The following is a 12,176-nucleotide window of genomic DNA, read 5'->3' on the forward strand; positions in this document are numbered from 1 at the left end:
TGGCTGCGACTTGAGCCCTTCTGGAGAGAAACGTCTCCATAAAGCCAAGCGGACATGGCCGAGAACGAAATATCCTCTCGGGCACTCAGGAAATCTGCTGTTCAGGGTGATGCTGGCACCGGGGGGAAAGGTGAGCGGCAGACGAAGGGCCCCGGCCGGGGAGGCTGCGAAGGTGGTGGAGAGAGCACCTGGAGAGGAGTCGGGGCGTCTAGCGTCAGCCGAGGAGGCACCGCTTCGGCCTGGCAACTAACTCTACTTGTGGTTTCAACCCCCGGAAATCTCGCATGCAGGTGTAAGGTCGTAGGGGGCAAGAGAAGCAACCTGGGTACCCCGCGCGCGCAGACAGCAGGGAGTGGGAAAAGCAAGTCGCCACGCAAAGTGATTTGTAGTGTATGAAACCACACTAAATGTCACACGTTCTTTAAGGCCGTCTGACGGCGTAGCAAAAAGTGAAATCCTGGCTGGAGAGCATGCATGTCCCTCGGATGGTCCTCGGGGAGCAGAAGGAAGGACGTGGGGCCAGGAAGTGCTGAGAAGGGGCTTCGGGCTGTGCTTGTTATATTTTACTTCTCTAATAATAATTTTTAAAAAAAAGAGAGAGAGAGAGAGAGGGCAAACGCAGCCGATGGCAACGTGCTGAATCCGAGGGGTGGGAACGTCTGAGCTTTTCTCTCTGCTTGGGGAGTTTCCCCATAAACACGAAAGACGGCATGGGCCAAACCGTTTGCTCCCCAGGAAAGTGGTTACACTCATCATCTTTCGGCCGGTTATAAGTCTGGACTATTTATGCACTATTTTCGCATGTTCACATATTTCAAAGACATGATGGACGATGACATGTAACGAGACACTAGGGGAGCCGTTGTCAAATGATAGTTCTAAAGGTGGTCTTCTCCAAACTTGAGGATTTCTGACTTTGCCTTCAGATGCTCTGATGACTGTAGCGGAGTGAGTGGTGGGTGGCCCCCCCAAGATACATCCTCTTTCTAACCCCTACACCCCGTGAACCTGACCTTACTCGGTGTCGTTGTAGAGGCAGTGTACTTAAGGACCTTGAGATTAGATTGCCCTGGGCCATCCTGGTGAGCTCCAAACCCAGTGACAAGCGTCTTTATCAGACACTCAGAGGAGAGGCCATGCGACCAACCGCAGAAGCAAAGATTAGAGAGATGCGGCCAGAAGCCAAGGGATGCCAGAGGCCACCGGAAGCCAGAAGAGGCTTCTGGGCTCCACGATAAGAGAAGGAATTCTGCTGTTTCGTCTGTGCTGATCTGTTACAGAGGCCTCAGAAAACTAAGAGCTACAGCTCAGTGCCCAGCAAGTCCGTGCCCAGGGAAGAGCCGGTCATCTCGTGTGTCCTTCGGCGTTAGAACAGAGGCTGTTCCCAACAACGGGGATGGCTCGCAACCAAGCTAGCTATTCAGTCTCATGCAGTCAGTCAATAAGCATTTATTGAGCACCTACTATATTCCAGGCACTGGGGCTACAGTGGGCACTAATAGGCACACAGCGTACGCGGAGATAACGAATGTGGCCTCGTGGTCGTGGACCAGTGTCTCTGGGCCTTGGTTCCCCCGTCTGCCACCTACGGGGTCATCCTAGAGTCATGAGAGACACGTGGCTGGAGCACCCTTCACCGTGCCTGGCCCTGCAGGAGCTGAAGAGATGGAAGCTGGCGTAGTCATGAATCAAAGCTAAAGCAGGGAGCTGGGGCTTCCACATGAATGGCTGCCTCCACGGGCCTCCCCGGGGCAGGGGCCGAGCCGGCGAGAATCCGTCCTGCGGGACATGCTCCTTCTCTCGGGCCGGTCAGTGTGGCAGCAGGATGAGGGGCGATGTGTCCGGCTTGAGGCCTGGCTCTTCACGCAGGGTCAGGGTTCTGGCTGGCTCCCCGCGGTCCCAACTCCTCTGTGCCCCATGTCATGAGGGGCCACTATGTCACCAAAGGGGCAGAACCAGCTGCACCCCCAGCAACCCCTCTAATTGTGTTGAGACTGGAGGCTGCAGAGGCGAGAGGGGGCCCCCCACCCCGGCCGGCCCAGGCACCGAGCCCAAGGCCCATGTTTTGCCCTCCGATGCAGGAGGGAGGATGGGCGAGGCCCTGGTCTGCAAACATCAAAAGCTGGAGCCGGAACCTGTGCACTGAGACTAGGGAGGCCCCAGGGGGCAGGCGGGGGGGATGTAGCGGCCCGGCCTCACAGCCTCGTTAGCGCTGACCCTGGCACGGCTGCTCCTGACGGATGGTGGGGTTTGGGCGGGACAGGCCGCAGGGTTGCAGCGGCCCTATCCATTATGGGCCCATCGGCGCCTCCCTGAGCCCTCCCTGCTCCCAGCGCCGCAGGCCGGGGCGGGGAATAAATCTCTGTCTGGGCCACGGGAGAGAAGAGAGGGGAAAAGGCAAAGCATGAAAAATGTCTCCTTCTCGGGTCTGGCAACAAAGCTGCCGGGAGGAAAGGGCTGTGCGGGCGCTGGGGAGATGGGAGGGGAGGGAGCGGGAGGCGCCTGCTTGGTGGGAGAGGCAGGCTTCCGGCGGACGGGGAAGAGGACAGGCCCGCAGACCGCGCCTTCCTTCTCCCTGCCGGGCCCCTGTGAACACAGCTCCCTCTGGATCTGGTCCATGGCAGCAGGCTGGCTCTGAGGACGAGGAGACCCCTGTTGGACCAGTTCCGGGTGTCCCGGGCCCCAGCCAGGCAGTGACGTGCACAGTGACGTTCAGGTCTGGAGCGCCGGCCCGTTCCTCCGTGAGCCCTGCCTGCAGGAATCCTTCCCACTGCTAAGTGCGAATGTCCCCGAGTGGGCTGCCTGGACCTGAGTGCCCGGGCTTTCACTTATGACCCGTGAGCTCTCGCTAAGGGCTGTCACCGCTCCGTGCCTCGGTTTCCCCGTGCGTAAGTGAGGGTGCCGGGCTGCAGCGAGGATTGACTGGGTTTCTCTGCAGAAGCCGGGCCCCCGCGAAGTGCTCGGCAGGGTTGGCCGTCGATCGTTGTAGCCGTTGTCGGTAGGTGCCATCCCACCGCTGAGGACTCGCCCCGCGCGACAGGCGGCTTGCACCATCGCGGGTGGGGCTCGGCATGAAAAACGACTTCCCCTCCCCGGGCCTGGCTCTGTCTCCTGGCAGCTTGCAGCCTGTGGATACGGACGGCAGCTCTGGAAGGAGATGTGACTCTGTCATGACTGGCCGTGTGACCTTGGGCAAGCGATTCTCGGAGGCTCAGTTTCCCCATCTATAGGGAGTAACAGCCCCTACTTGGCAGAGTGGTGAGAGTTTAACGAGGTGGTGCGGGTAAAATGCACAACGTTTACCCGTCAGCCGCTTGGCGAGGGCTTAGCCACGAGTGTGGCCCCCCCAAACACACACATCTTCCCCCCCCATCCGGCCCACCATCCTCTGGACATTCTCCTGTTTATGAGCCTTCCCTGAATATACGACGCCCCACGTTTTTTAGTTTGATGCTCTAAATGTGATCTGAGCAACAGAATAGAGTAGGAAGCCCACCTCCCTTGTTCTGGACTTGCTACTTCTATTAATCTGGCCAAGGGACACATTCGGTCTTTGAGACAGCATCACCGTGATGCTGATTCACAACACCATCCACGAGGGAACACACCAGAACCCGTTAAACGACACGAGACTGTCTGGCTTTACCATCTCCCTGGGTCTCAAACGAACTGTCTCTTCACTTTCGATAACTCTACCTCAAAGCCTTAAAAGGCCCTAGACCCTATTTCTTCCAGCAAATATTTACTGAGTGCCTACTATGTACCAGGCTCTGACGATATAGCGGTGGACAAAACCGGCCTTGTCCCTGACTCCAGGACCTGAGGGCCCAGTGGAGAGGACGGGCATAAAGCAGAGAGCTACAGAGGCTCCTTGACTTTGGATGGGGTTACGTCCCGACGCACCCATGGCACACTGCAAACATCGAAAGTGGAAAATGCATTCAGTACTACGCCGTGGACTCTCGGCTGACTGGGAGCTGAGGCTCGCTGCCGCGGCTGCCCAGCGTCCCAAGAAAAGATTAAAACTCAAAATGCAAAGAATGGTTTCTACTGAATGCATACCGCTTTTGCACCATCATCAAGTCAAAAAATCCCACGTCCAGGCATCGTAAGTCCGGAGACCATCTGCTGTTGTCAGTGCCGCAGAGCAGAAGGGGGCGGGGGTACTTCTTCGAGGGGTTTGGATGTACATGTCAAGGGAGGCGAGGGGGTCTTTGCGAGACGCACATGCTCCCTCTTGTGGTCAGCCAAGTTACATTCAGCTAGATTTTAGGCCACCAATAAAAGCAGAGTTGGTCTCCCCATTCGGAAACTGTGGCGCATCTCTGGGACATGATGTCTGGGAGGGGGCTTATTATTATTTTATAGGAGTTTGGCTGGGTGGCTCGGATTTTGGCCGTCAGCTCCAGGAGAAACAAAATAACCCTGAGTGATTGATGGGTCCATTGTAAATTTGTAAAATAAATCAGCTTGGCAGAGAGATTCGAAAACCCCTGTCGGGCAGCAAACATTTTTTAACAGCCTGTGGAACGTCCTCCATCCTTCGCATTTCGTCGCTGTCAGGCTGATGATGCATCTGATCGCTGGGCGAGAAGCAGCGCAGGCAGAATGGTGGGCTGGCAGCCTCGCCCGCCTTTCTCGTTTCTCCTTTTCCCGCGGTCTGAACACTCGGCGCCAGGATCGGAGGCTCCTGACTAGACCGACTGGTGCATGAACTCAGTGCCCTGCTGAAGAGGCGGGTCGCTACTGGCTCCGTGTTCGGATTCCCAGGCGGCCGCGAGCGCCCCGTGTAGTGAAGTTCCTGGGTGCCCCAGGAAGGAGCTTTTTAATTGCGAAGTAGGGAGCCACTGAAGGCGAAGGTGAAGGGAATGGACTAATCCAAAGGGAAGCTCCTTGGGCTCTTTCGCTGTGTTCGGATTTAAAGCTTTCAGAAAAATGCAGACGGGATGGCCTTACGCAATATGTATAGCTGTTCTCTCTCAGCTTCCCTCTAGTGCAGAAAAAACTTAAGTAGTGTCTCCACCTGTGTTGCTTCCACCCTCGTGTTTTGTTAGGTGGGCAGGTCAGTGCCACGGTCACCATGACAGGTATTCAGGACGGAACAATCCCCACCCCGAGGCAGAGCAGCCGGGGGCAGAAGGCTTTACCTCTCTGACCTTCTGTCTCTTCTTCTGTAGAATGGGGATGTAGGAGTTCTGACCTCGCACTCACTAAAGCTGGACAGCGTTATTTAAGGAGAGGATGCATCTGAGGTGCTCGGCTCCATGTCTGACGTGTAATAGTAACGGTGATACATGGTTGCCAGCATCAGTTTAAAGCAGGGTCCACCCACCTTCCATCTGGTTCATGTCAGACACTGACAGGCAGGAAGCTGCTTGTTGACTGAGTGATGGACCCTCTCGCTAGCATCCTTGCCCTGTGTGTGGCGTGAGGCTTCCAGGCTGCGTGGTGGTAGAGCCCTGGGTGCCCAGAGTCTGCCAGGAGCACCAGCTGCCGCCCGGCGCTCGCTGTTCTCCCTCCCGCCATCCCCGACTCGTCATAATCGACAAGGCTGGACCAATTAGGAGCAGTAACAATTAAGAGGTGCCAAGGGCATGCGAACATTTGCAAACACCTATTAAAACGTATCAATAATTAAGTGCTGCTTTAATAGTTACATTTCTGGCCTCCAGACATGTCTGTTTATGGACTTCGGGTCGCATCCTGCTTTGAGATCTGTGTCGTGGCCTCACACGCTGGTTATGAAAATTTAAAATTCGTCCCTGACTTGAATTCTGAGATTCGACAGGGAAATGGTACAGCGAGAATACGTGGGTTCTTCCCAGCTGCCGGATGCTGCAGGTGTGCTCGAAGCCGGCCAGCCAGATGCGGTACAAACGGGCTCGGCCACCGTGCAGCTTTCCGTAAGGCCCGTGCCTTCCCTTTCCTGGCCTGTCACATGCACAGAATGACAGCTGCCTGAGAGGATTGTTAGAATTAGCAATTACCTGTGCAAAATGCATGCCCCATGTATGCACGAGGTACAGCGGCTTTCGTTAGTCCTGGCCCTACCATGATGGGAGGGAAAAAAGAGGCAGCACTTAGCCGAGGAATCGAGATGACCAGTGGCTGCAAACTCAGTGCCCAGAGGGACCAGGCAGATGGCATAAATGAGAGACCCAGGCTGGGCGGGGGCTGGAACAGACAGTAGGGGTCACTTGGATTCTGTCCAAAAGGGATGCTCTCTCTCAGTTGCAGTCCCGGGGGCCAGGCAGGAGTGCTCACTCAGGTGACTGGGGCCTCTGACTTTTTAAAGAGAATCGAGAAATCCACGTGTTTATATAAAGTCTCTTGACTTTGAAAATGTGACAACTCATTCAAACTTTTAAAAAAAATTATTGCAGGGACCAAACAAACGTCTCTGTGGGTTGACTTGGCCGTGGCCCCCTCTCGTGACCACATGTCTACACTTGACTTGGCCGTGGCCCCCTCTCGTGACCACATGTCGACGCGGCCCCCTTTTCCAGGTAAAAGCTTTGGTCTCCAGTTCCTTTGAGCCACGGAGACTGGTGGATTGAAATGTACCTTTCCGATTTCATGACAATCTGTAACGAATTGGTGTGGACCGGGAACCACATCGGCTAGCCGGGGAGGAAGTAACGGAACGATCACCCGTCCAGGTTTGAGAGGTGGAGGAGGCGGGCAGATGGAGGTGTGGGTTACCGTTCTCATCTGTTGATTTTGTCCATCGTAAAATAGATAACGGGCGAGAGGACCTGATATTGGAGCGCAAGGGTGACGGTAATATCTGTGGTCAGAATTTATGTCCCACGGTAGTTACGACCCCCATGCCTGTTAGCATACTTGGCATCCAGTGAGCTTCTTGTGCACTTTGACTGACGCGGGGCTTTATTTTTATTTTTCGACACATTTGTAGTTGCGAGTAGATGGCGCTCGTTTGTAACTTTGTTTATTTATTTATTGGGCCAAATCACCCCAGCGGCTCCTCAGGTAGTTGAGTGTAATCAGGTTTGGTTTTAAATACGCTTTTAAAGTAAAGAAATAAATACAATCGAGGCTTGGAAAAGGTGATCATTAGAAAATGGGCCTCGGCGCCATAACTTTAAAGTAATAGCCCCATTACGGAGGGGGCGATGACTTTGTAACTGTTCCCTGCATTTACGTTGTAAGGTTGAGGGGCTTTGCGGGCAGGTTGGGCATCTCAGTAAAAGCTTTTCCAGCAGCCATTTAACCTCCATTTACGAAGAAATAAAGCGAAATTGATGCTGATTTGGGCCTGCTTTGGGGGATATTTTTGCTGCATAAAAGCTCTTTTGCTTACAATTTGCTGAGCTGCCCTGTCACATCAGAAAGGACCTGCTGTTGATAAAGATAAAGCTTTATAGCCGCGATATTTGCTGCTAACAGCAACCTAATGCAGCATTTTCATTTTCGTGCAATTAATGTTAACGTCTGCTACGAAAATTGTCATTAAATACCATTTTAAAATCCATTCAATTTGCATATGCAAAGCCCATTTACCATCACAGAAGATATAGCTGGCACTTCATCACGTCCTTTCTCCAGAATTGTAGCCACTCGGTTTTATAGCAATTTAAGATTTTATATTGAAAGCTAGATGATAATGGATGTCCTTTCTGAGCCCAGCTGACTTAAGCTTTTCCATTGTATATGGAAAAATGCAACCTCAGGACCAGAAACTGTGGGTGTTCATGCTGTACCTCAGTCACAAGGAAGCAAGACGTGGAATTTGAAAGAGCACTGGGTAGGGAGCCCGCCAGCCTGGCTCCAGACCTAGCTCCTGTCTGGTCACAACTGGCCGTGTGACCTTAGGAAAGCCTGTTCACCTCTCTGGGCTTCTATTTTCCTGTTTCCTTTAAATAAAGGCTTTGAATCAGATGACTGCTAATGTCTATGTATTTCAAGATTTTATATTTTTAGATATAAGCACTCTAAGTTGAGAATCCAGGCCAAGCCTTGCTGTGAAGAAGTTGTGTGAACTTGGGGAGGTCAAATGATCTCTTCTCGCCCTCAGCTGGTTGTAATCCTGCCTACCACCCGCACAGGGTTTTAATGACAATAAATAAAATTGGCGTGGAGACAGAACATACATGAGAGTCCCAGAATGCTGGGTCACACGGTAACGTCCTATCTACGGAAGACGAAACAGAAGCCCGGGAAGAAAGGAGAGCTGAGGACAAATTTGGGACTAGAACCGCAGGCTGACTCAGCCAGGGCTCCTCCTGGACACCAGGCTGTCTTTGAGACACTGGTGACCAGTGTCTCACGGATGAGTTTAGTGATCTGGTGCACAGCGGGGACTGTGTCCCTCTGCGCTCTGGGCAGTCTACGAGAAAAAGATCAAGGAAGGCACACGTGAAGAAGCGGGCAGGGGTGGCGGGGAAGATGCCCATTGACTTAGGGCATTATTTCAAAGGCGGGGTAGAGACAGTGCACAGACCGGTGTCGCTAATAGTTCGTGCAACCAGAAGTGACTTTCCAATGTGTCTCCAGTGTCACAGTCCAGGTTCTGAGGGCCGGTGAATAGAAATGCATTTCTGATGAGTCCATGGCAGGTGAGAAAGCTTACCAAAGAGATGATGCCGAACTTTGAAGAACTAGTAGGTTTTACCAGTTAGGATGGTGAGAAGAGGCAGAGGGAAAAGCATACAAAAGCATGATGGCAAACGCTGGGGAAGACAGCATGGAGGGTCCTCAGAAAGTTAAACAGAATTCCCATACGATCCAGCAATTCCACTCCTGAGTATGTACCCAGAAATACTGGAAACAGGGATTCGAACAGACTTGTGCATCCATGTTCATAGCAGCATTATTCACAATAGCCAAGAGGTGGAAGCAACCGAGATGTCCATCAATAGATGGTGGATAAACAGAATGTGGTCTAAACACACCATGGGATATTATTCAGCCTGGTCAATCAGAGCATCAGAATCCCCTGGCCTCAGCGATTGGTTTAGAAGCAGACATGTGACCCAGGACTGGCCAATCAGACCATCAGAATCCCCTGGCCTCGGCAATTGGTTCAGAAGCAGACATGTGACCCAGGACTGGCCAATCAGCATATTTCACAAACCCTTCTCACAGTGGTTGTTTCAGGGGTAGGCGTGGCACCAGAGTTGGGCCAAAGAATCTTAACCTCGAGGCTTTTGTGGTTCCTATACCCTTCCCACTGGTGGCACTAAGAAAATAGGACATGAGAAGGGAAACGGCTCCTGGCCATTTTGCCTTGTGAGGAAGAAGTGTTTCAGGGAATGGAATCCAAGCTGGGAAGCACGGCCAAGACAGAGAGAGACACACCAAACGCTGATGACATCACTCGACTGCCTGCATCCAGCTATGCCTGAAGCTGTACCCCTGGGATTTTCAGTCACGTGAGCCGATAAATTCCCCTTTAAAAAAATCAAGGCAGTTTGGGTTGAGAATGATTACATGCAACCACATTCTACGTTTATAGAATGTCGTGCCTGCCAGGGGTGGGCCATGAGTCACATGTCGGCCGCTAAACCAATCACTGTGACCAAGATTTGAGAAATACACTGATTGGCCAGGCCTGGGTCACTTGCCCCTCCGTGTAGTCAAGAGCCCCACTCCCACATTGTTCCCTAGTCAAGTCACCGCGGAGCCCCATCCCTACCCCGCCACGGTGAGGAATGGAGCCTGAGGTACCAGCCACCTTACCGTGCCTGGATCCCAAAGGTCATGTTTGGAGGGAGAGAGGGCGGCTCCTTCTTGGGGCGCCGGTCATCCTGGTCGCTGATGCGGATGTCATTGAGCTGACGGTAGAGGAGGTTCTCCCGGGCAGTTACCAGACCCGCTTTCACTGCCCCACGGTTCATGGCAATGTAATCCCGGGTCAGCTCGTGGGGACAGGTGGGCTGCTGCTTAAATACATTCCAGTGTCCAATGGCTGAGGGCAGAGAGAGACAGACCGCGGCGCGGAGGTCAGCCGGGGAAGTGAAGCAATCTGCGGCGTCTAAGAAGAAATGGAGCCGTGGGTCCCGTACCTTCCTCTCAACCCGGAGTCTGCTGTGGGATGGCCCTGCTTGGCCCCCTGCAAGGAGAGGCCTCAGGATTCCCAGAGATTCCAGAGGGAGACTGAGCACCCCCGTGGAGCTGGGTTCATCTGGCCTTGACCTCCTTTGGGTGATCGGAGCTTTGGTCCCACACCGGCTGAGGTCCGGGCTATTTCCCTGACACCTTAGACCTGGGCCCTGCTTGGTCCTTGCTGTGTCGGCCCAGCCTGGGCTGTGGATCCCGCCAGAACGTACTGGGGGACTCTTTTCTTGGAGCTCGGCCAACTACCCTGTGGGCTCCAAAGCTTGCTCACTCACCTTCGGGGACCCCTCCATCCAGCCCCCGGATGTAGAGTCCATAATTAAAATTAATTCCAGGCAGACTGTAGCTTCTTTCCCGGGGCTTCCCAAGTTCAGCCTGTTGCGGGGAGGACAGAGAGCAAAGGTGAGGGCTGGGATCTCAGACCGGCGGATTATAATCAATTCAGCAATGGGATCACCGACGCCTGCTCTGCCCCAGACCCCGTGGGCGACCTACAGGGCTACTAGCTTGTGGGCGACAGTTAGGCACGAGAAACCTGACTGGCATACTCCTGCTAAGGGGCCGGCGAGGGGAGCAGAGCCGTGGCCGGGCGTGGTCCGGTGGGAGAGGGACCGAGCAGTCCCTGTTCCGAGTGCTGTGCTTGGGGGCCAGTCCAGGCCACCAGGCTAGAGCTGGAAACGACTCGGATGCAGATGCGCCTGGTTCACAGAGCCTCGTCTGGAGGCCATCGTAGAGGAAGGGACGTCTTTCCTTCCTGACTCTTCATTCCTACCCGGTGACAAGGCCCACTGCCACCCTTGACAGCTGGACAGCTATTCTCACTCTCTGGTGAACTCCTCTCTGACCCCCCAGAAGGGGCTTGTAGGAACAAAATTGCTGTCTCCTCAATCACATTAACCCCCTCGTTAAACAGACAGGGAAACTGAGACCTACAGAGGTGGGGTCATCATCTCATGATCCACGGCTCCCAGAGGCCCGGGCTGGATTTCACACGCAGGTGTGTCTGGCCTCTGGTCATCCGCCTCCCTGCCTCTCAGCTGCGTCCTGAGGTCAGAGGCCCTACCGCAGGGGGCTCGGCACCTCGTCGTCTTCACTATCTATGTGTGCCTGCTGGCTTCTGTGTTCCAGAGGCGATGTTCGGGTTTTTGTAATTCTTACTCTTTCTCCTTCTTCTGTCTCCTCTACATCCCCATCTTTCTGGCCCCCAGGGCCCTGGACACATAGAGGTGGATGGTCAGGGACCACCTGTCACGGCCCATCACTGCCTTTTGAAGAGATCGCTTGCTGGGGCTGGCAGTCCCACCCCACCCAACTCTGCAGCTTCCTCTCCCAGGCTCCCCACACGCCCCAAGGTTTAGGGGGACTAGCCCACTCCTCTCCCTGAGGGGTCCACAGGCAGCCCAACCCCCCGGAATGCCCTGGCCTGCCTTCCCTCTGGTTCTCGATCTTCAAGCTCTCTGACCCCTCAGGTTCACAGTGCCTCCTCCTCACCGACTCCGGCAACTTTTACTGTCTGTTCTGCTCATTCGAGCGTTAGAAACTTAGTGACCTGGATTTCCATGAACACACAGGCCGGGCCAGCCGACCTACACAGGCAGAACCATGGCTTCTATTGCCTTCTTTATCCTAGTGGTATATAGCAGGTGCTCAATAAATGCCTGTGATGAAAAACCTCTTCCTCGTGAAGCCCTCCTGGGTTGCCCTCAGTCCAGACAATCTTCCTTGTATGTGGCACCATAAGGCCCTGAGTGCCACCTTCAGGGGTCTTTCAAAATTACACAGTGGCACCTGCTACAGCATAATATGATGCACACTGAGGAAGCCAGTCACAAAGGACCACATATTGTGTGATTTGATTCAACATGACTTGTCTCGAATGGGCAGATCCATAGACAAAAGTAGATTAGTGAGTACTTACGGCTGGGAGGGGGAGCGGGATGGGATGCTTGTGGGGTGATGGCTGAGAGGTGTGGGGCTTCTTTGGGGGTAACAAAAATATCCTGAAGTCGCTTGTGGTGATGGTTGCACAATTCTGCGAATATACTAAAAGCCACTGGACTGTACACTTTAAATGGGTGAATTGTATGGTGTATGAATTA

The 12,176-nt window shown here is 53.8% G+C and overlaps 1 protein-coding gene across 1 annotated transcript in view; it reads right to left on the bottom strand.

Annotated features, from left to right (window-relative positions):
• Positions 1–12,176, bottom strand: part of CFAP77 (cilia and flagella associated protein 77) — a 123,793-nt gene that overhangs the window by 43,873 nt on the left and 67,744 nt on the right. Inside the window, exons 2-3 of the mRNA XM_011370028.2 lie at positions 10,353–10,452; positions 9,700–9,928 (exon numbers count right to left, since the gene is read on the bottom strand). Of these exons, the coding sequence (XP_011368330.1) occupies positions 9,700–9,928; positions 10,353–10,452 (329 nt within the window). The remainder of the gene's footprint in view (positions 1–9,699; positions 9,929–10,352; positions 10,453–12,176) is intronic.

Source organism: Pteropus vampyrus, unplaced genomic scaffold, assembly GCF_000151845.1.
Source record: "Pteropus vampyrus isolate Shadow unplaced genomic scaffold, Pvam_2.0 Scaffold158, whole genome shotgun sequence".
Taxonomy (NCBI): domain Eukaryota; kingdom Metazoa; phylum Chordata; class Mammalia; order Chiroptera; family Pteropodidae; genus Pteropus; species Pteropus vampyrus.